Source organism: Alosa pseudoharengus, unplaced genomic scaffold, assembly GCF_046254945.1.
Source record: "Alosa pseudoharengus isolate Yale_2024_CS ecotype anadromous, Long Island Sound unplaced genomic scaffold, YU_APseudo_1.1 YU_APseudo_1.1_scf_22, whole genome shotgun sequence".
Lineage (NCBI taxonomy): Eukaryota > Metazoa > Chordata > Actinopteri > Clupeiformes > Clupeidae > Alosa > Alosa pseudoharengus.
In genome coordinates, this window is record NW_027468680.1 from 30,326,318 (window position 1) to 30,350,401 (window position 24,084).

A 24,084-nucleotide genomic window follows, 5' to 3' on the forward strand; every position below is an offset into this window, starting at 1 on the left:
TCTATCAGCTATAACCGCACTATGTAAGTTTGCCAAATTGGGTAGCGGATCCGATGGAATGAGACATAAGAAACTACAAATTTGACTTGCATATGATGTCGCAATACATCGTACTTTCATAAAATCATGCAAAATATTCTACCTTGTCTGTGGACATCATTATTTGCAAAGCCAGTGCTGGAGAAACAAATAGTGTGCGTGTGATCACTATATTTATCACTATACTCACTCACACACATCTTAAATAATAAATGGTACAACATGTTTGTCAAAATATATATTACACTTCACATTAACATGTATGAAAAAAACATTATGTAGGAAAATGCTGTTTATATTGTACAGTGTGACAAATAAATCATATGGTGTGACGAGAAAACCTGGTCACAATGATATGGGGTCACACATATGAGGATTCAAGCACTTAGCATAGCAATGAGTCTTGTGGCTACATGCTAGCACCCAAATTATATGCTCACTGCAACATGGTAACATAGATTTAAAGGTAATATTGACAAAAAAGTAATTTACTTTTGACATTTTCCTGTAAAATGGGTCACACCAAAAGACAGTGAAAAGGGGTAATGAAGTACTGCTAGAAATATTTAATTTATTTAAATAAATATGAGAAGTAACTCACCTGGTAATCTTTCAATGTCCTGTTATTATACTTCCTGAATGAAGAAGGACCTATCCACAAAGGTCTCCAGACTTACAAGTAGACATCTGTGGTATTAATATGTACCTAAATAAAGGGAAAACATATTCGTTTAATTGGTTTTATTCAAAGTCCAACTTGTAATGGGCTTGAGACAGTCATGCCATATGAGGTTTTTCCTGGTTTGGCTGAAAATTGTCAAACAGCTTTTTTTCTGAACAATAACCACATTTTTTGCAGATTAGACATATCTTTACTTATGTTTGACACTCAGGACCACAAAAAGGCCATGGCTTAGAATTAGTATCACATATTGTATCAAAATCCAAAGACTACTGTATCGAATATCTGCCAAAAAGAACTCCTCTCTGCCTAAGCCTTTCTCTCAATGCCTCTTTTCATGGATGAAAAACAATGTATCTTCTTATTGCAAGTCTGCGCATATGACTTCATGAAAGGCCTTTTGTTGGGAAATTGCATTGTGATACCTAGACGTTAGATGGCGCCCAGTGCACATCCAAAGCACTCATGAAAAACATCAGACAAAGATGGCACACCTATTTTCGCGTAATCTTACTTTTGTTGACCGTTTCTTCTAGTTTCTTCAGCGACCAGTCGCCTTTGTGTTAGGAAGGCCAATGAGTGTCATTTAGGCTATCGTTCCTCAAATAATCACTTGAAAGCAGCCTAATAATGACCAATTATTAGTAACCCAGTCCACTTTTGAAGCATACAACAAGAAAAAAAATTGTTCAAATTCACTACATTTTCTTTATTGTCCCTTGGCCTAATATTTTCCATAGATAACCAAATAAACGATGTTATGCCACATTTACGCCTTCATCTTCAAGCTACATTTTGTCAGAAACTTCAGTGCTGAAAACTGATACTTAGTAGCAAGTATGTGTGGAGGAGGAACCACTATTCATCGGTAAGGTTAGGATTGCAACCTGTCAGTTTTTGTGGCAAGCGAATGTGGTTTCCGGGTGTCCATGGGTCTGGGATTTTAAACGAAGAATAGGTTACTGTAAGTAACGTTGTTCAGTCCAACGGGGCGTGCATTCCGTTCGTGTGGTAAATATTTGCTTGGCGACAACTGCGTGTTTCAGTGAACTGCTGCTCCTCCGTCGTTTTCCTGATATTTTCCCGAACGGATATATGAAACTACGAGTGTTTTGTTGCCCCTTCACACATTGGAAAGATAGATGCTGCTAAGATGGCAAACAAGGTACGTATGATACTTGGCATTAGGCTACTCTTTTATAGCCTACTATACCAAAACAGCATTATAGGTGAACATATTTGTTTAGCTGTGAAGTTACTCCCCTGAATAGCGATAGTCTACCTGAAGAGGTTATAGTGACAGAAACCTCAGAGTTGAAACATAATTTATCTGTCCCTGAAGAATGTTTGTTTGTGTCTCTTACTGTAGTGTTGCTGTTTCTGTTTCAGTGTATTGCAAAGATAAAATAAATGTGAGCGTTGTGCTCTTGTGACTGTGTTGTAAACATGACTGTTATGGTATGTTGTGATGGAGTTGGTAACGTAGTAGAGGAGGCCAACGCATTGAGAAACGTCATTTTGCCACAACAGTAGTGAGAAGAAGGCTATTTGTAGTCCCCTGTGCATTTTGTTGATTTAGGGACATGTGCTGAATGGTAGGACAATGTAGACATAAGCCATAACCTAAGGTTTACTTTGTGGGTGGATAGGCAAGGTAATGTAGTAGATATCCTTCAAAAACATCCTTATAGTGTAGCAACTTTTTACTTAATACCATGGGTTGACCCAGCTACATGACACACACTTTAGCCCTTCGTGACTTTATAACCAACATACATAAGTATGAGACTAACTATCTACAACTATAAGACCTACAGGATTTTCCAACCTGTCATGTAAAGGCGTCTTTTTTAATCAACTTTTATATCAAGTTCATAACGCCTATGCAAGGTTGTTTTTTGTTTACAAAAGCTTATGACAGCTTCTCATTTGGAATTGGCCAGCATGACATGCCAGGATGACAAAACGTTTTCTAGACAATCAGCACCCATGGTACCCTACAAAACTTCCCATCATCAGTAGCCTAATGTCAGTCTGACATCTTAGAACTGTGCTTAGTCACTTCTGCAGTTATCATGACAAGTCATTCCAACCAAACCAAATGTTACAAAAATACTTTATGTCAACAGAAACTTATGTTTGTCCCTCTGATATTTATCAGGACAGCCAGTCTATAGCTTCTCCAAGTTATAGTAAAGTTTTGAGTAAAGATTAGTTTTGAGTGCTGCATGTTGTCTGAAGCCACTTCAGTTAAAACAGTGTCAACTGATCTCTTTTGAAGATATTGTTGGGAATGTTCCAAACAATACCCAACCAATTAAATTAGGCCTATAGTGTGTGGTCTGGATGGCCAATGAGAATGTGTTAATATGTCTTCACTTGACCAACATCAAAATTAGTTTGATGATTTACCAACAGCTTAGTGAAACATACTTCAAAAAGTGGCTAATTGTCACCCATTGTTGCCTCAATCTTTCTGGCTCCACACAGATACATGTATGTATGTCATGGCCCAAACATAGTTTGTATTTCTATGAGAAAGACACTCACTCCATCGCAGGCATCCTTACTATTATGCCTCGCATTTGATCCTAAAAGCCTAGACATGCCTGAACACTGGTGTGTCGTTTTCATGCTGTGATTTTTGCTGAACAGGAAAAGGAAACGGTATGTCAGGAACAGAGTGGTAAAGACAAACCGCTCAAGGATAGTCCCCTCATTGTCTCCTCGGTGCAAGACCCCACTACAGTACATAAAATATGTGTGTAAAATGAGTGCTTCTGTTGGTTGTTTTGTGTAGCAAGAGGAATTCCACACTGTAGGGTTACGGCCTCTCTTTCTCTCTTTCTTTTTTTTACACTCCCTCTCACTCTCATTCTGTTTTATTTACTCTCTGCTGTGCCCCCATGCCAGAAGCAATGTTTTCTGTTGGTGTAAATGCATCCAGGTCGACTTGTTTGTCCTGTCATGGTGTCGCAACAGCTGTGGTTTTCCCTGCTCTGCACAGACATTCTGAAGAAATCAACTTTGTTGTAATTATGTTAGTGGAAGATCACATGTTGCACCTCAGGCCTCTACAGTAAGGTGTCGGTCGCATTCCACCTTCCAATCTGTGTTTTGTTGTGTATTGTTGGGAATGTGGTGTATTGCTCATAAAACTCATAGTGCTTCACAATAGTGTATTTTTCTTTCATTGAAATGTATTTTTATAGGGACAGGTCTGTGTGAGTTTACTGAACTTATAAACATAACATACTAACAGTGGATTAACATGTTTCTTCTGTATTTGTATAGGCGCAGGTTTTGTATGAGTTTATAGCTGAAGCAGGTAACAATGAACTTTCTGTGAGAGAAGGAGAGACCATCACAATCATAAACCAGGTAAAAGATTAATGCATTTTTGATTAATCTGTTGATTATTTTCTCAATTAATCAATTAGTTATTCGGGGTACACTGTCAGATAAAGTTTATCAGTATTTCCCAAACTGCAAAATGATGTCTTTAAATGTCTTATTCTGTCTACATATCAAAGTGGTTCAGTTTACAACCACAAAGGAGCAAACAACCCAGAAACTATGATTAAGAAGCTGAATTTTCATACTAATTACACCGATCGATCTATCAGTCCATTTCATAGTCGAGTGTTTAATCCATTAATTATAGCAGGTTTAATTACATGCAGTTTCCTGTGTCCCTTTATGCTCTTTACTGCGATAAGAAGTTGCTCAATCAATAGGAAACTGCAGTATGTCTGTGTATGAAAACATTGTCTGCATTCAGTATAGAATAGTCCCATATGCAAATACATGCGTTCACGGTGCATTTCCATGCTTATCTGTGACTGCATGTTTTCCTGCAGTGTTCACTTCTGAGTGACCTAGATTTCTCTGCGCTTATACAGTCTACCATATCACAGCAGTATGAAGCATTCCTCTCAACTATGACTAACTATTCTTTTAGTTATGTAGTGTTATAAAGTTATAAATTGATGTTGTTTATTCTTTGCATTATCCTTTACAAAAAGTCCTTTCATATCTCTTTCCAAGAATGTAGGTGGTGGTTGGATAGAAGCTCAGAACTCAAACGGGGATGTGGGTCTTGTCCCGGAAGATTACATAGAGGTAGGAGAAAAGGAGTCAGCCAGAGAGAACTGCAGCAGTGTTGTGTCAGTACTGCCCATTGTGACTCTTCATGCAAACTATTTGAAAAATGTCTCTGTTGATCAATATATCTGAACAAAGTGAGTCTGCTTTCTCAGAATTGTGACTGTGTACTTGCCATGAAATGATTTTACCAGCAAGGAGACACATTTCTATGTCATTTAAATACTTTTAAAATAAGCTGTCTTTAGAACAAGTGGTGACTTTAGGCCAAAGCAGACATCCACAGCAAGTGTGTCATCGGTCACAAATTAAGAAAGGCCTTGCAGTATTGTGACAAGGGTGTCGGCGATACATCATTGCACTCTCGATCAGATCTGAGACTCTGATCTGGCATTTAATCTGCCAACTCTGGGCTAGATCAGGAGCACATATACATCAGAATAACATTACATCTGCCTCTGTTAGTGCTATGCGTATTTCACCAAACTTGTATATATTAGGCAAAGAAAAAAAAAACATTGTACAATCATGTACAATCATCACCATCACTATGAATCAGATTCTATCGGTATTGTGATGTATTGGGATGGCCTGAGACAGATGGTTTCCTCTTTTCAGAACTGATTTGTTGCTCCAAAGGGAGTAGGGGAGGTGTTCTACAGAGTGCCTCGAGACGGTGTCAGTTGCTAACGGCACTAAGCAACTTGAACTGAAATTGAATTGCATGCATCTATCCATCTGTCTCTTAGTCCTCCTCATTGCACATCAATCCTCTGTGTAGTAAGCAAAGAAACATCTGTCCATGGAAGAATGCAAAGTCACCATCACTGTGTGGAGCAGATGTTATTGATTATGGCTGCAGAATGGAGGCTGTGGGCCCCCGACACACATGCTTCCAACTCATAACAGATTGTTCCCACATGCTCCAAGAGCAAGCAACGCTTGCTGTGTCTTTCAGAGCTCTGGCAATCTCAGGCTAAGCACTTCACCCATGTTAGGAAGTTCTATTTTAAAATCAGAACTCTTTGTATTTTAGAGTCTATATTTTAGGAGGTTTAACCAAGTGTTCAGTGTGTGTATATATATATATATTATTTTCTATATATTAATATTCTGTTAACTAAATATATAATGTTTACTAAATGTATAATGTTGTGGAGGGTGCTAACCTCTTTCTCCCTTTTTCCTCTCCCCCACCCCAGGTGAACTCTAGTGCAGCTCCCAGTGCACAGCAAACACAAGCCACAATAGGATCCTATGATGCTCACAGCTCTGAACCAGCACACACTCAGGTACAGATGCAGATTCCGGCCCAGCAGCTCAGCAAGCACAATCTTTGATTTATGAGGACATCGGTTAAGTCCCTGCATTGATTCTGGTCCCTGTTTGGTACGATGTGTATTTGCCCTTATAGAGATATCCACGCAAATCTTGCATGGAATACCATCAAGGGCCTTCACATACAACAAAAGCCTGTGTTGCTTGGTATCAAATAGGCTTTTCAGATGTCTTTGCATGACATCCTGTCTGTGGTTCATCCTGTGTTGTGTAGTGTGCAGCTGCAAGCTTGAGATTAGGTTTCTGGTTGTCTTGGGAAAAGATTAGATGCTATTTGTCATCATATACCCCAAATCCTCCACCTTCTTGTTGCCCCACGGTGTGTTGTTCATCGGCTGGCCTTGTGTATCTGAAGTCAGTGTGGGCATAATGAGACTGGGCCACTGTGTGCTCAGCTATTGTCGTCCTCTGTTTCATGCCAAATCAAATGAGAATGATCGCAAATAGGCATCATTATGGATCTAGAGATGAGGGAATCCTGTCCAATGGCTTTCTTCTCTAGAGATCTGTCTGTCTGTGTGTGTGTGTGTGGGGGGGGGGTAGCCCTGACTGAATGCACGCTGATTGTTGTTGAGCTGTACCCCTTGCTGAGGAGCCACTGACATCTGAACGCCATCAGCGAGCAGGATTTGCAGTGATCTGCTCTTGCTCTATTTTTTTCCTAATTCACTGTCACAGTGGCCCATTTTTGCTCTGTGTTTACTGCTGAGTCGAAGTGAAGAGGAGAAGTGGAAAACTAAATGTAGTCCTGTAACATTACCATTCCTGGGTTTTTGCTGGGGAAGCTACATGACAATATGTTTCTGTATGCACACATTGTTTGTGTGTACTGCATCTGGATGTCCCTTTGTCAAGGAAATGTCATGTCTCTGTTGTAAAACATACTGTACAATACACATGCATGCTAGTGGCTAGTGTGGTGGTCCTCTAGTCAGTGTGCAGCAGTGGCTGTATCTTGCAGCTGGCTAGGCCATTGGGAAACCCCAGTAAAATTGCATGACATGCATTCGAGCGCAAAAGCAGTAAATACTTCACTATTCCCAGCAGAGGAAAGTCCTTGTGTATGGATTAGTGCAGGGATTCCCAATCTGTGGTACGCGTACCCCCGGTGGTACGCGAGCTGCCACTATGGGGTACGCGAGATGAAAAGGGCAATGGCGGAAAGGAGTTGAAAATGATTAATTAATTAATTAATACTCTAATTAATTCATAAATAATACATAATTTTGAATCGGGTTATAATGATATGGAAACGTGAAATTAAAGGAAATCATTTGTAAACTCTATAATAGGGTATGTTTTCATTAAAAAATAAGCTACACACAATAGGCTACACGTGATTTCCTGCGGGCAGCCAGAATATCTGGCGCGTTAGTTTCGTTGAAGTATAGGCTAGGTAGAAGGCTGCGTAAACATGGAAAACTGGCTAAAAACAGGGACACTGTCCAAAAGGCCCAATTAAAGCGATCAAAGAGGAGAAGCGAGAGAAACAGAGCAGGACACAGGTAACGATGGAATTGGATGGGGGCAGACTAATGAAGGTGGAGATGGAGCGCAGGGGGATAAAAGAAAGAACGAGACAGAAAAGACTGCGCGAAGAAAGCTAAAGTATGATGGATTGGGAGACAGACTGCCCAAAGCCACAGTTCGTGGTCTGCAGTGAGATGCTACCTAACCATTCTAATGTGGTTCTCCACTGTTTTTTGTAACGTGAGAGCTCATAGACCAGTTGCACATTTTGATTATGTTATCATGTAGGGCGGCTAATTAAACAACGATGCCTGGAATGCGTCAATAGAATGAGTTACTTTTTTATGTGTTGGATGGTGGGGGTGCGCGAGCCGAGTCAGGATGTAGAAGGTGGTCCGCGGGGGAAAAAGTTTGGGAACCGCTGGATTAGTGGAAAGGGCTATCCTAGGGCTCCCTAGTTCTTGAATCATTATGGAAATGTGAAAGTGAACATAATGTGAACATAATGTGAAAGTCAACAGAAGTGAATGACCTTAAGACCCACATGCATTATCCCCAGTTAGCTCTCTAGGCATTGTATGTATGGCTGTTTACCATTCCATTTGGGAAACACTTGAATGTAATGGGCAAGCATTATCTAGTGAATTATTTTAGTGTTAAAATGTATTATGTAATACATGTATGGCCACAGTCTGAAAATTAACCTGTTATGAACATTTTATTAACCATTGCCAATAATAAGAATGTAATCTGTAAGCTCAACCTAATATGCACAAAAACAGTGATAACAAAGCCTAATGATACAGTTTCATGCCTTGAGCTGTTATATTGACTAGAAATGGAAAAAAGAAAGAACAAATACATAAAATAAAATAAAGACGCTCTAGATAAATCAAAATACTCTCCTAGTGGTGTAAGATGAGTTGACCTTGTAGATGGATACCAGTGCCTTACAAATGGAAAAATATGGTCTGTGAAAGAGAGAAGAGGACTCTGGTAAACAGTTCCATAAGGGTTTTGTAAGGTCTTGGCTCTCTGGTAAAATATCATCTGTCGCACATAGTCAGATTCCTCCCCCAGAAGGAGTGGTGGCGTTGGGTCCGTGCAGCCCAGAGAGACAGCACTCACATGCAGTCGAGTGTGGGAAAGAGCTATGTGTAACTCACAGGGTTCCCACAACTCATGGAATTTCTGGAATATCATTGAATTTTGGAAAGTCTATTCCAGACATCATTGTTGGGGAAAAGTCATGGAATATCAGGGAATTTTGTTGTAGCAGTTTCAAATCTTCTTGCCAAAATACATTAATAGAAATAAATTTCCACGCAGGATTGGTTATATCTAGTTATTATGACCGCCGCGCAGCGAAGCGGCGGTCATATAGGTTTAGTCAGATTTTTTTCTTTTTTTTTTTTTTTTTTTTCTTTTTCGCATGCCCAAATTTCTGTCAATGATTCCCGGGACACTGAAAGACCGGGGTACATGAAACTTGGTGGGCATGTAACCCCACATGGATAGCATGGAACCATCGTTTTTCGTTTAGATCTGTAGCCCCCCCGCTGGACTGGACCCCCCGAAAGGAGGGTAGGGCAGACACAGTTTTCTGTGAATATCTCGAAAAAAAAATTTTTTTTGTATGTTGATCTCAAGGGGCCATGTCAACCCATTCCATAACCACTCATTTCATGTATAGCGCCACCTAGTTAAACACAAAAAAGTAAAAATGAGGTGTTGTAATTGAAGGTATCTGTGACCTAACAAAGTCAAAACTGTACAAAATTGGAAGTGTAGGATCATTATGACACCCTCTGTATGCACGCCAAGTTTCGTGAAATTCCGTTCATGGGGGGCCACACAATAAATTCATTTATGTTACTATACACCAACTGGCCTGTAGGTGGCCGGAGACAGTTTTCTGTGAATATCTCGATAACCGTAGGGCCTAGGAGGTCCACCTTTTTTATGTATGTTGGTCTTAAGGGGGCATGTCAACCCATCCCATTACCACTTATTTTATGTATAGCGCCACCTAGTTAAACACAAAAAAGTAAAAATGAGGTGTTGTAATTGAAGGTATCTGTGACCTAACAAAGTCAAAACTGTACAAAATTGGAAGTGTAGGATCATTATGACACCCTCTGTATGCACGCCAAGTTTCGTGGAATTCCGTTCATGGGGGGCCACACAATAAATTAATTTATGTTACTATACACCAACTGGCCTGTAGGTGGCCGGAGACAGTTTTCTGTGAATATCTCGATAACCGTAGGGCCTAGGAGGTCCACCTTTTTTATGTATGTTGGTCTTAAGGGGGCATGTCAACCCATCCCATTACCACTTATTTTATGTATAGCGCCACCTAGTTAAAAATGAAAAAGCAAAAAATTAGGTGTTTTCATCACAATATCTCTGGCTGACAAGGTCAAAACTGCACGAAATTAAAAGTGTAGGATCATTATGACACCCTCCGAATGCATGCCAAGTTTTGTGTACTTTCGTTCATGCGGGGCCTTACAATAAAATAATTTATGTGTACATTTAGTGACGTACACCAACAAGGATTCCCGGGACACTGAAAGACCGGGGTACACAAAACTTGGTGGGCATGTACCCCCACATGGATAGCATGGAACCGTCATTTTTCGTTTTGATCTGTAGCCCCCCCGCTGGACTGGACCCCCCGAAAGGAGGGTAGGGCAGACACAGTTCTCTGTGAATATCTTGAGAACTGTAGGGCCTAGGATGGCCATTTTTTTTCTGTATGTTTGCCTCCAGGGGTCATGTTAACCCATTTCATGTGCACACATGTGCACAGATACACACACACACACACACATACATTCACAGTAATCATACGTATGACACATACTCACACAGTAGACATATGTACGCTTGCATGCACAGGCACATACGCAGGCACAAACACAAGCACGCACGCACACACACACACACACACACACACACACTCACACACACACACACACACATAACATAAACATAACACAAACAATCAAGAATTTCTCAGAATTATAAACAGGCAAGATGGAGGTGGGGTTGTATAAAATGAATTTTACATGTGAAATCTATGAACTAATCATGTTTTGGTACTTGTTGTCTAGCAGATACCAGTGAGAATTGAGTGTGGATAATGCAATTTAGTGAGACAGTTAGAATCATATAGGCCTTTCAGCGTGATTTCTTTTTGTGGAAAAAATGTGCTGGACTGGGCGGCGGTCATATTTTGTACCGCTCTGCGGTACATCTAGTTAGCTTTACTGCTTGCTTGAGTAGTTGTGGTTAGCCCAACTTTGTTTATTCAATGCCCATTCATCTTCCGTGCAAAAAAGTAAAAGATTATTGAACGCTACACGGCTGCTCTGAAATCTTTGGTCATTATATTGTACCATTCATTATATTGTAGGTCATGGAATTGTACATTTGACTTAGAGTGGGAACCCTGAACTCTGACTTGCTATGTTCATTCTCACACTTACAGAAGAGCCACAGCCAAGTGTACAATATGTTGCACACATGGACATGGTCATGATGCGTACCAAAAGCTTTGTGGGTGTCTGGTTGAGGGTCAGATGGTTGGTTTCAGGCTCATGTAAAGTATTCCCCTTACAGTCTACTGACAGGATGTATCCTATTCCTGATGACGGGCTGTCAAGTGCATGGGCAGTATAAGCACAATTCTGTCTGAGATAAGCTTGTGGTCTTTGACTCTGGCCTGTGGTCTTTGACTGGCCTGTGGTCTTTGACTCTGGCCTGTGGTCTTTGACTCTGGCCTGTGGTCTTTGACTTTGGCCTGTGGTTTCTGACTTTGGCCTATGGTTTCTGACTTTGGCCTGCAGATTCATCCTCAGCTTTTCTGCTCTCACTGTGTCTTCTGGCATGAGTGCAGCTCTCAACCTCTTTCTCCGTAGACAGGAAGACTGTGACAGGGCCGCACACTTGTAGGAAATGTCTCTCACAGGAATGGCCAAAACCCATTTTTCAGCCATCCTCAGAACCACTTGCATGGCAAAGCATTGCAGCTAGATTTATGACCTCTACTATCTCAGCAGAGAGAAAGCCAGCTGAAGTTTTTGTGAATGGGAATGGTATAGTTTTTTGTCGGAAATGTTTCTGAATCTGAGGAATGGCCAAAGACCCTCAGCAGAAATCCATTGCCTCTCAGAGTCATATAAATGGCAAAGCATTGCATTGATTTTTTTAGTCAAGTTTGCTCCACCACTAAACTAGAAACCAGAGGCATGACTCACCAGTGATGGAAAGAGAAATGGAAATGCTCTCTCAGGCAGTCGCATCAGGAGTCCTCATTTTAGGGAGCTTCAAGGTTGCACACATCAATGAGAGATGGGCCATTAAAGACACATCCCTCCCACTGATAGTCGTCTGAAGAGGGGACTTAAGAGCCACCTTGTATTTAGTCCTAGGAGGAATGAGCCACCACACATCCCTGCCTAATGCCCATTCTCTGATGAAGTGCAGAGCCTGTGGTAATATTTCTGTGCTCATAGGCCATTTGCAGACTGCCGGAAAAAAAGACTACTGTAATTGACATCTTTACGTGACCGAACATAGTAAATGTTCTTGACAGGAACTTTTCCATGTAAGAGAACCTTGTCTCATGTATGTGGTGTAGTCAGCTCCCAAGGCCAGAAAAATAAAAGTTTGAGAGAGTTTAAACTATACAAACTACCATGTTAGCCTGCTAGTCTGTTGCACATTTGATTGCTTTGTGTTGACTTGTTTTACATTTGCAGGGAACAAATGGCAGTGACCCTTGGTCTTCCTCAGCATGGACAGGCAATAACAGTCCCCCTGGGAATTGGGACTATGGTGGACAACAACAAACACCCGCCTTCCAACAGCAGGGTAAACTTTTGCTCTATTTTACGCCCTTTTATTGCACCCTTTGTATGACTTGTTTTTGAAATTAAAAAAAGACAAAACAAAACAAAAACATAAACACAAACACAAAAAACACAACTGAACTAAAAACCGAAAGGCAAACATTGACACCCAGCTCAGTGTTGGCAGCTTTTCAAATTGGACTCTGTGTTCTCGGCCACTCTCCGCTCTCGGGGCGGAAGAATTTTCAAGGCGCTCACAACTCATGTGGTCCTGCAGACAGACTAGCCCCTCTCTCTGGCCCCTCTCAAAAAAAAAAAAAAAAGACAGCCAGCAAGGAAAGGGGCACTCTCCCTCTCCAACGCAGTGAATCTCATCAGTCTCTGTCCGGCGCCCGAGAGCCATGGCTACTGTGGCTGTAGATTAGACAGGGGTCAGTGGGAGTCAGTGAATGAAGATGGGTCGGGGCCACCGAGGGGGAGACTGTGCCGAGACACTGGGCACACAGAGAAGCTCAGAGTTTAGAAAACAAACATTCATTCCACACAGCACTCATTTCACACCATACTGACCTTTTGAACTAAGCGGTGGAAAAAATAATGTTCATACTGGGATGTTTTGCTACCTCTTGAGATAGTACCCGTGTGTATTTCTTTGTCTATAAATGGTCATCATAATATTTATGTATGTGCCATGCACACTGAAATATATAAACACTTAAAAACATGGTTGTGTGTTTAAAGTAAGGTTATTATTACATTCTTTTTAATATGCTGCCACAATGGATCTTTCAATTATTGATGAAGACGATTTCAAGACAATCCGGGTAATTTGTAAATCTAGACAAATTATGGAGGCTTTTACTTTCTCGTTAATCAGAGCAAGGTAAATAGCAGCAGCCTATTAAATATTTTAAATACAGCATGTCTTGTCTTGTTCTGCCTATTATAAATAAATATATATATATATATATATAATTAATATTGTATTCTAAATAAAATTACAGCAATAACAATTTACTATAATAATTTACATTTATTTTTGTATGTATACAATACAAAAATAGAAAAAATCATGTACATGCATAAAGTTGCTTACATTATTTTTAGGCTATAGGTGAACTAAACTAGCTTTGGGTGTCTGTGTAGTTTCTGACCATTTACTACACTACACTGCGGGCCATGCTTGAGACCTGAGATACTGCTCTTGGAAGTCTCATCCTGACTGTGTGTGTGTGTGTGTGTGTGTGTGTGTGTGTGTGTGTGTGTGTGTGTGTGTGTGTGTGTGTGTGTGTGTTTACGTGGGTATGTTTCACAGGGTCCTTAGATGACGACGAGTGGGATGATGAATCTGATGATGGCAGGTCAGCCGGTGGCTACTCCCAGGCAGAGGATGGGGGCGCCACACAGAGAGGGGGTACCTCACACCCCTCCATGAAAATCTCCCTCAACAAGTGAGGCTAACAGAACCACACCACTCGCAGTTTGGCAGTAACATTCAGTGATGTTGCATACACTTGTATTCAAGCGATAATTATTATTGGAATTAGGATTTTTCAGTAGCCATACTGTAGGTGTGTAGATTTGAACAAAATCTGTTTTTTGGTGCTGGGCTGGTGGGTGCCCTATTTCCCCCACTCACTCGGCACATCAACGGTTAGACTGAGAATTCTCGTTGGGAAATCAAAATCCCACTGGAGCTCCAAGCAGATTTGTACACGCAGCTTTACAACACTGTTTACAGCTTCGAGTCACTGTACAATGTCATTTTTGGTACATAGCTAATTTACATACACTTATGGGATGGGTGCATGGCATGCGCTTCTTTAGGAATCCGCTGTCTTGGTTTGTATAGAAATTAGTATTATGTGTCACATACACGTAAAAGGGTAAAAAAAATAGGGCACGGGCGTAAATAGGTGACTTTCTGATATATGGGTAATCTTAAAAATCTTGAAAAAATCTTTTGACCAGTCAAGAAAGTGCTGAAACCTGCCTGGTTTTCCTCTAGCCTTTGTGGCCATCTTTCATGAAGTCTTCTTTCATGTGTGTTGCAGGTTTCCCTTTTCAAAGACCCCAAATCCAGAGGTCTACCTTCTTGGAAAACTTCCCAACAAAGGAAAAGAAAGATTATCGATATTTGTAAGAAAGGCTTGGCGGCCACCTGCTGTAACATAATTTACACACTCTGCATAGGCTCTGCTTTCTGATGAGTTCTAATAAATATGCAGTGATGTGGACTTCTGAATGTCTTGTCTTCCATGTCAAGATGGGAGAGGTGGGTCCTGTGTGGCTGTATCCTCAAACACCTCTCGACTGCATCGTTGCAGATCCCAAAAAGGGCACCAAAATGTACGGCTTGAAGAGTTACATTGAATATCAAATCACACCAAGTGTAAGTCAGACATTGCTTATTGGTCGCATACTTGATGTATTTAACTAATTTTCCAGAATACAGCCCAAGTATGTTTATATGCGTAGTTGTTTGTGAATGAATATATGAATTTCCTTTATGTTGCTCTGTCCTTTATGTAGACCACAAACAGAGCTGTCAACCACAGATACAAACACTTTGACTGGCTGTATGAGAGACTACTGGAAAAGTTTGGCTCAGCAATCCCGATCCCCTGTCTGCCAGACAAGCAGATCACAGGTCTGTCACAGCTGCGGAAGCTGTTTGTTTGGTGCATATTTTTGTCAATTGTTTGAAGATATCAAAGCATTTTGTTGCAAGGGAATAGTAAAAAGATGCTCATTCAATGTACAGTGGCAAGAAAAAGTATGTGAACCCATGCCAAAGTTGACTAAAAAGAGGAATACAAATTTATCTTAATACCTTAATTAAAAAAATAAGGAAAAATCCAACCTTTAAGGACACCAGTTTTCTGCCTCTATGGGAATTTAACATAGGAGTTCATATACTGCCTCCTGTATTCTAAAGAACATTTATTTATTTATTTACGAAACATTATTCATTCATAAAGAAAATTGGTTTTTTTATTAAGGCAATTTCTTTAGCATGGGTTCACATACTTTTTCTTGCCACTGTATATGTGAAGTCTACATAAAATAGCCATAGCATTTTTTGGATTGTTTTGAAAGCCTGATGCTGAGGTATATCTACTATTGCATAACTCGAATCATTGTAAGTCATTGCCCGGTGCCAACCACACAAACTAGGCATGCAAACTGCCCTGTTCTGTCTGTGTGTGCCCAGGGCGCTTTGACGATGACTTTATTAAGATTCGAATGGAGCGCCTGCAGGGCTGGATGAGCAGGATGTGTCGGCATCCTGTCGTCTGCGAAAGCGAAGTCTTCCAGCTTTTTGTCAACTACAAGGATGAGAGGGTAATGTCGCTTATATAATGTTGCAGAAGTATTTATCAAGCTATTGATCATGTAGAATTACAGAGCAAAATATAAGGCAGGCACATAGATTTTGTCGCATTGTGTGTTGGTGGTTTTGCCTTTGCCTCTGGTGGCATTTTTTTTTCAAAGCTGAAAAAATAATGGACAACTACAGCTGTTTCAAGTATTTGATTGTTTAAATGAATGTATGGTGATAGTCTCTTGATATCTTGAAAGCTGTTTCAGTTGACAATAAAAAAATGAAAAAGCAGTTATTTCCGTAGTACTTTACATCAATGTTAACAGATTGAATGCTGATATTTTGGTTTGAAGTCTCGTGAATTCATCTCTGTTTTGGTTTAGGATTGGAAAGTGGGGAAGAGGAAAGCAGAGAAAGACGAAACCATGGGCGTGATGATCTTCTCCACAATAGAGCCCGAGGCACCTGATCTGGATCCCATAGAAGTGTCAGTGACCTCCAACCCCTTGACCATTTATCTATCACTGGTCCCACCTGTGCACTTGTCCTGACTTAAAGCAGGTGTAACGGTGGTGCTTAACCACTCTCGGGGCTTAAGCACCACCTCATGAGTAAGGCACTGTAGCGAACACAGTTGCTGCATACTATGCATCCCATGCTTTCTGGCTAAAATGCTAATGTTACAAGAAACTTGTGGTAGATTCTAACTTACTATCGTGAGGAATGATATTGCATTCTAACTGCGGTGGGTGTGCAGGTTTCCCTTATCTCTTTGCACAGCTCCTGTGAAGATCCTCTGAAGTCTTCTTTTTCTCTTCCTTATTTACTACAGTGAACAGAAATGTGACATGTACAGCCGTTTCACAAAATCCATGGACGATGGAGTCAAAGACCTGCTCAACGTTGGGCACTTACATTGGAAGAGGTGTACAGGGCGTAAGTGTCCGTTACAGGCTTGCTTTATTTCATGAAGTAAACATCAGCATTCAACTAAACTTTTGTTGTCACTTTGTGTCCTCAAGCTCTACAGAAAGAATACCAAAAAATTGGGAAAGCGTTTCAGAACCTTTCCAACGTTTTCACTACCAGTGGATATACAGGTAATGTATGCACACAGACACTGTTGTCAGACAAAAACCTATTTTAAGACTCTTTTGTAGTATGTGCTCTACAGAAAAAGTACACTTAGTGTTTTCCTTTTTTTGCACACAGGAGAACCCACACTTACAGAAGCATTAACTGCAACAGGAAGAACCTATGAAGAAATTGCGGAAATCGTGGCATCACAGGTAACAGAATGTACAGCATTATTATGACCGCCGCGCAGCGAAGCGGTTTAGTCAGATTTTTTCTTTTTTTTTCTTTTTCGCATGCCCAAATTTTTCCGTCAACGATTCCCGGGACACTGAAAGACCGGGGTACACGAAACTTGGTGGGCATGTAACCCTACATGGATAGCATGGAACCATCGTTTTTCGTTTTGATCTGTAGCCCCCCCGCTGGACTTGACCCCCCGAAAGGAGGGTAGGGCAGACACAGTTTTCTGTGATTATCTCGAGAACCGTAGGGTTTAGGAGGACCTTTTTTTTTTTGTATGTTGATCTTAAGGGGCCATGTCAACCCATTCCATAACTACTCATTTCATGTATAGCGCCACCTAGTTAAACACAAAAAAGTAAAAATGAGATGTTGTAATCGCAGGTATCTGTGACCTAACATAGTCAAAACTGCACGAAGTGTAGGATCATTATGACACCCTCTGTATGCACGCCAAGTTTCGTGGAATTCCGTTCATGGGGGGCCACACAATAAATTAATTTATCTTAGTATACACCAACTGGCCTGTAGGTGGCTGGAGACAGTTTTCTGTGAATATCTTGAGAACCGTAGGGCCTAGGAGGTCCACCTTTTTTATGTATGTTGGTCTTAAGGGGGCATGTCAACCCATCCCATTACCACTTATTTCATGTATAGCGCCACCTAGTTAAAAATGAAAAAGCAAAAAATCAAAAAAGCAAAATATCTCTGGCTGATATGGTCAAAACTGCACGAAATTAAAAGTGTAGGATCATTATGACACCCTCCGAATGCATGCAAAGTTTTGTGTACTTTCGTTAATGGGGGGCCTTACAATAAAATAATTTATGTGTAAATTTAGTGATGTACACCAATAAGGATTCCCGGGACACTGAAAGACCGGGGTACACAAAACTTGGTGGGCATGTAACCCCACATGGATAGCATGGAACCGTCGTTTTTCGTTTTGATCTGTAGCCCCCCCGCTGGACCCCCTGAAAGGAGGGTAGGGCAGACACAGTTCTCTGTGAATATCTTGAGAAATGTAGGGCCTAGGATGACCAATTTTTTCCGTATGTTTGCCTCCAGACAAACAGATACACACGCACACACATACATTCACAGTAATCATACGTATGACACATACTCACACAGTAGACATATGTACGCATGCATCATGCATGCACAGGCACATACGCAGGCACACACACAAGCACACACACACACACACACCCACACACATAACATAAACATGTACATGCACACATGCACACAATTCAAGAATTTCTCAGAATTATGAACAGGCAAGATGGAGGTGGGGTTGTATAAAATGAATTTCACATGTGAAATCTATGAACTAATCATGTTTTGGTACTTGTTGTCTAGCAGATACCAGTGATAATTGAGTGTGGATAATGCAATTTAGTGAGACAGTTAGAATCATATAGGCCTTTCAGCGTGATTTATTTTTGTGGAAAAAATGTGCTGGACTGGGCGGCGGTCATATTTTGTACCGCTCTGCGGTACATCTAGTTATTTTCATGAATTTAACAGAAGCCTATGTAGATCTTTCATATTTCTTCTCTTTGGTTATTCAGTTACCTTCACAATACCATAGTGTCATTAAACACACACCACACACACACACACACACACACACACACACAGGCCCCATATTTCTGAGACCCCCCTATCTGCATCCTTTGTGCGGCCCCCTGGCCTTGAACCCTTCGATGGCTGAAAACACACTCACTTCCTCCCCCTCATCGGATATTGCAGCCTGCTTCCTCACTTCCTCCCCTGATACCTTAAACCCTGACACAACACGGGTGCAGCTCCACCAGCCTCTATTTTTAAATATATTTTATCGCAGAGGTTTTTGAGGAACAAAACAGACACATCCTAAAGAGGACTGCATGTTTGATATTGTTGTCATCTTATCACAGCCCAAGCAAGATCTGCATTTCCTTCTGGAAACAAACAGTGAATACAAAGGCTTGCTGGGCTGCTTCCCAGACACCATAGGAGTCCATAAGGTACAGTAGAAAGCACACACCCACTTCTGTCAAGTATGTGTGGCACTTAACACTGTTTTGTAACATTCATCATTATTGCTGAAGAGGCCCAGTTGGATCATTTTGTTTAGCAATTGGTTTTGTAGAGCAAATACAATAAGATACGTACACACAAGATATGTACACTTCAAGCTACTGTTGGCTTCAATCAGGTTGGTGTACAGTATATAAATGCAGAAGAATCCTATCAGAAGTTGGTGTTATTTAGATTTAATCTCATCAGTGAGAAACCAGTGTATGATATTGATATGTCTCTGCAGGCAGCCATTGAGAAATGGAAGGAGGCAGACCGTCTGGTGGCCATGAACAAAATCAACCACCAGGACAAACTTACTATGGCCAAGCGCCTGAGCACCATGTCCTATTCGCTGCAGGGTAAGTCACACTACACTGTTAGCACTCTGCTAAATACCCCAGAGTTCATACACTCTCTACAGTCTAAAGTGGCCTCTTAAAGGCATCTTAAATGTAGAATCAGTGGTTCTTAACTGGTGGGTCGACCCAAAAGTGGGTCGCGGAACCGTTCTGGGTGGGTCGCAGAGCTTGTGGTTAAAAATAAATAAAAAATTGCCAATTTAAAATGCTACCTTATCAGATCTAATATCGGACCTTTATTTTGATAAACTTCATTCGTAGCCTCAGTCATTGCCATGGACATAGACAATGTTTATGTGACATGTCGTGTTAGACATAATTTTAGTGGTAAACGCAAGTAAGCTGCTACTCTGATTATTTGAAGTAGCCTAGGCTTGGATATGGACAAAATAGAGCAGAAACCCCATTGTGTGGTGTGCAGTAGATGGTTGGCACATGAGAGCATGAAACCATCAAAACTACAATGCCACATGGAAACAAGGCACCCCAGTCATAGTCATACCTGTCGAGTACTTTGAAAGGTGACATCAAGAGTTGAAGACTTCACAAATGTAGGCTAATGCCAAACATCCGCATAGTAGGCCTACAGGCACTTTGCTTGTCTTACCATGTAGCTCACCATATCCATTGGCTTGAACGCTAAAAATATATATGGGTCGCGACTTAATGAACATGGGAAATTGTGGGTCCCAAAGCCAGACCAGTTGAGAACCACTGCTCTACATATCACGATTCTGGTGGAAAGATGTGCGATATTTGAGCTCAACAAAGCAACATATTGTTTGGTATAATAGCGTATGGCTCTGTCTGAGCCACCATGTTTGTTTCCCATTCATAGAGCCAGGACTCCAGATTAAAAAAAGAAAAACAGACATAGACCAGACACAGACCACACTTTGCCTTTACGTGTCATATACCACAACAGTGTTTACATAACAGATCTTTTCATTGGCTTGATACCATTGTGGTTGGATGTGGATGTCTAACATCCTTTTGTCCAAATTTCCCTCAAGGGATCAAAAGAGTATGTATACTTTACTTCCTGTTTCCATTACCTGTTGCTGTTGAAGCTCTGATGCCACATGTCAAGCGTGGTCATTCATTACCACAGTCTGTCACAAGACCTGCGTGCCATCTAGTGTTTTTCTCTAGTCACCTACCGTATAATTTGGTCGAGAGTGTGGTGTTGTTTCTCACCTGTGTGTGGTGTAACCCAACACCTTTAACCTGGCATCTGTTTCCCCAGCCGAGATGAACCACTTCCATAGCAACCGTATCTATGACTACAACAGGGTCATGCGCCTCTACCTTGAGCAACAGGTCAAGTTCTATGAAACGGTAACGACTGCTTTATTGGACAGCAAATGTTAACTGTAATTGTGGAATAAAAACTTTGTTCCTTTTTTATTGTACATATTACATGCTTGGTCATTGTCTGAATGTGTTTGTATAATGGATTCCTCTGTGTCCTTTGTTGTGTTTTACTTTAGATTGCTGACAAACTGAGGCAGGCACTCGGTCAGTATGCCGATTTATGAAGACGCGTAACTCAACTTCCCGCGTAACTCAAGTGACTTTTCACTTTCAAACTAAAACTTCTTTTTAACATGACCAGAAATCTGTGCAATGCACCAATGCCTTTTCTCAGTGTGACGTGAGTCAGATGTTTAAAATAGATACATAAGCAAATGCACCTGAGTCTTGCAGACGAATTTGGTTTGACATTTCAAGGAACTGAACTTTGAAAAGAGGAACTGAGAGCAAACTGAGGATGCCATCGAGTTTTGCGCCTTGCCATCACATGAATACATGTCCATCCATCTAATAAACCACGTGTAGCATGTCCAGATGGTAATGTGGCATTTGGACAAATAATTAGTGTCTTAAAGCCATTAAACATTGCTGAGCCACCAGACAACATTAGAATTCAGTTCAAAGAGGCAACTAGTAACAGATATGTGTAACATACATGTACTTTCACATTCACCATTAAATTTCTCCTTCTGTGATCTCATTGGCAGTCATTTAAGTTTGCCTTCAGAGATGCAGTGCTGCTTCCTGCTCCTATCTCCATTTTTGTTGTAGATTCCATGGGCCCTGACTTAAATGATGGGCAAAAAAGTCTCTCAGTGAGCTAAGTGTCTTATGCATGAACACTGTGTGGTGTGGGCAAACACTGAGTTAACCCACTGATGTTTGATCTTAAGATCTTGCTCATCGTATTTAATTAGCAAAGGATTTTGCCTCGCAATTAAATTGCCGTTAGTTAATCTGTAGGCCTTTTCAATTAGGGTCCTATGTCATTTCCACTGATTTAAGTCACTGAGGCTGGTCCTTATGGGGCATGTGACCAAATGCAAAACCCTTAATACCCTATGTCTTTAATGCATCTTTTTTATCCTGAAAGGGCTTTTATGTCATACACAGTTTGTTATGTAGCTGATAATCCAGATTCTACCTGAAAGTTCTCATTTTCATGTAAGATTTGGTGTCATTTCAACGTAATACTTATATTGTAAAGTCATCATATTCATCCTCATCTCAATACACATTACACTTAAATGAATGTAACTTTATATATTGTATGGAATAATAAATAATATCTATTTGTACTACTTTACCATGTGTGCAGGAGTACTTTGTTGTTGGTGTGTAAAGCTTTTGTTTCATAATTCACAGAGGTATACTAGGGCACAGTCTGATAGACTTGACAGGGAATCCAAAGAATGCTTTTAGATGGCCGTTAGTCTTGTGAGTCTGGATGAGCAGGATGAAAAAGAGAGTGATTGGTGAGAGACAGTCTGGAGGAGGAAACAGCCAACTGGCACTAAACAGGAAGGGAAGGAAATGAACAGCAGGTTTATCCAATGTCAACCTCTGGAGCAGATGTCTGTGTGTCTGTGTGTGTGTGTGTGGTAGCGTGGTAGCTGTTGTGGTTTTCTTGTCACCTGGTGTTATTTGTTTTTACTTCCAGTTCCCTGAAAAAAATCTTATTTCCTTCACTGCAATCTCCAAGAGGCTTTGAGTAATTCTGTAAAAGATGTTTTCATTTCTGCAGACAACATTTCCGCCAAGCAGCATGATGTCCTGAGTAATATATTGGCTGTGGATCCTCTGGCTTGTTGTCCCACCCCAGAGCCCTTATAACAGTGATGTCACCAAGATTTATAAGGGAACTGTTTTTCAACCTCTTTGTCCACCATTTTCTCCACCCTACCCTGGCCCAGGAAGATAGCACCAAGAGACACTTCAGGATTAAGGAGATAGCTTTATCAGGCAGGGGGGACGCAAGAAGACAGGGGTGGGGAACACATTCATACAACATACCTCCAAATAGTTCTGAATTAGACTTTCATATTGACATTTAACAGATGGGCAATAATTTATCCATGTTATCATCCAAATATTATATGTGTATACATGTATATATATTTTTCTTGACCAAAATTGCAGGCAGAGCATCCATAAACAACTGCATGAACATCACTATGATGCCATCTCAATATTGTATTATTTAGGTTCAAAGCACGGAAGGTAAGTATACCTCACCTTTTACAAACAGATGGATTTAATATGTGCACAATATACAGTTTTAAACAGTTTAAAAAATGTAAACATTTTCACAAAACAAGTCGATGTGATAGTGTAAAGTACAGTGTAGTGTCATCTATGCACTTGAAACAAGTCATCTCTCTCCTTTTCATCTACCTCTCATAGTGTCTGCTGTGTTAGTGTAGTCCTTCTCTTCCTAATGAGGTGGGAAAGAGCAGCAACATGGATCAGGTTGAGAAGGATGTCCCCGGAGGACATTACTAACCGTGAGGATTCTGAATGGCATCATAATGGAGAAACACACATAACAATATGAGGGAATCCTCCTCCTGTAGGTTCCCTCTGCCCTAACACACACGTCTACATCACATGTCTTCACAGACTAGGATCAATGTGTTTATCAAGCATACTTTTACTCTTTGGCAAAAGTAGTTTATAGTGATGACACAAGTAGTAGAATACAGTTATCCAGAGTGAATGAGGTGGATATTGTTGTGTTAAGTCACTAGCCCTCAAATGGTCCTGGGCTAGTGATGCCCATATACTAATTATTAATACAGAGCAAGTTAAGCATGTACAGGAAAATATACACAGTATAAATGAGAGAATTGAACAGTGTTGTTCAATGTATAGCAGAGTGCTCTTGTAAGGTCCTCCATGCCAGTGCAGTTGCTCTGTGGCAGCATGGTCATACTCTGATGTGCGTGATGCTTCACACCCAAGCTCTCCATGCAAGAATCCAAAAGTCAAAGTCATAAGAAACCTGGATTTGAAGACATTCATCTGAGTTACGTGTGTGGACACGTGCGTGCGCGTGTGTGCCTGTGTGTGATAACATGTATTGTATGTATATATTGTGACACCGTGAGATTTTGTACCGGAACTGTGCGCAGACAAAGCTGACAAAGGCGTGCTGTTACACCCTGTGGCGTCACAGCAGGCTTGGCTCTCGACAAGTTGTTGTTGTTG

General features: G+C 40.8%; 1 protein-coding gene across 1 annotated transcript; it reads left to right on the forward strand.

Annotated features, from left to right (window-relative positions):
- The first annotated feature begins 1,576 nt into the window (after positions 1–1,576).
- snx9a (sorting nexin 9a) lies at positions 1,577–22,183 on the forward strand. Its single transcript, XM_076299667.1, has 18 exons — positions 1,577–1,886; positions 4,016–4,102; positions 4,769–4,843; positions 6,028–6,117; positions 12,403–12,514; positions 13,808–13,943; positions 14,547–14,631; positions 14,759–14,884; positions 15,025–15,142; positions 15,707–15,837; positions 16,201–16,304; positions 16,650–16,753; positions 16,840–16,917; positions 17,030–17,106; positions 19,060–19,149; positions 19,449–19,563; positions 20,810–20,901; positions 21,054–22,183. Exons 1-18 carry the CDS (start codon positions 1,875–1,877, stop codon positions 21,099–21,101), a joined length of 1,680 nt encoding a protein of 559 aa, XP_076155782.1. The 5' UTR covers positions 1,577–1,874; the 3' UTR covers positions 21,102–22,183.
- Positions 22,184–24,084: the final 1,901 nt, after the last annotated feature.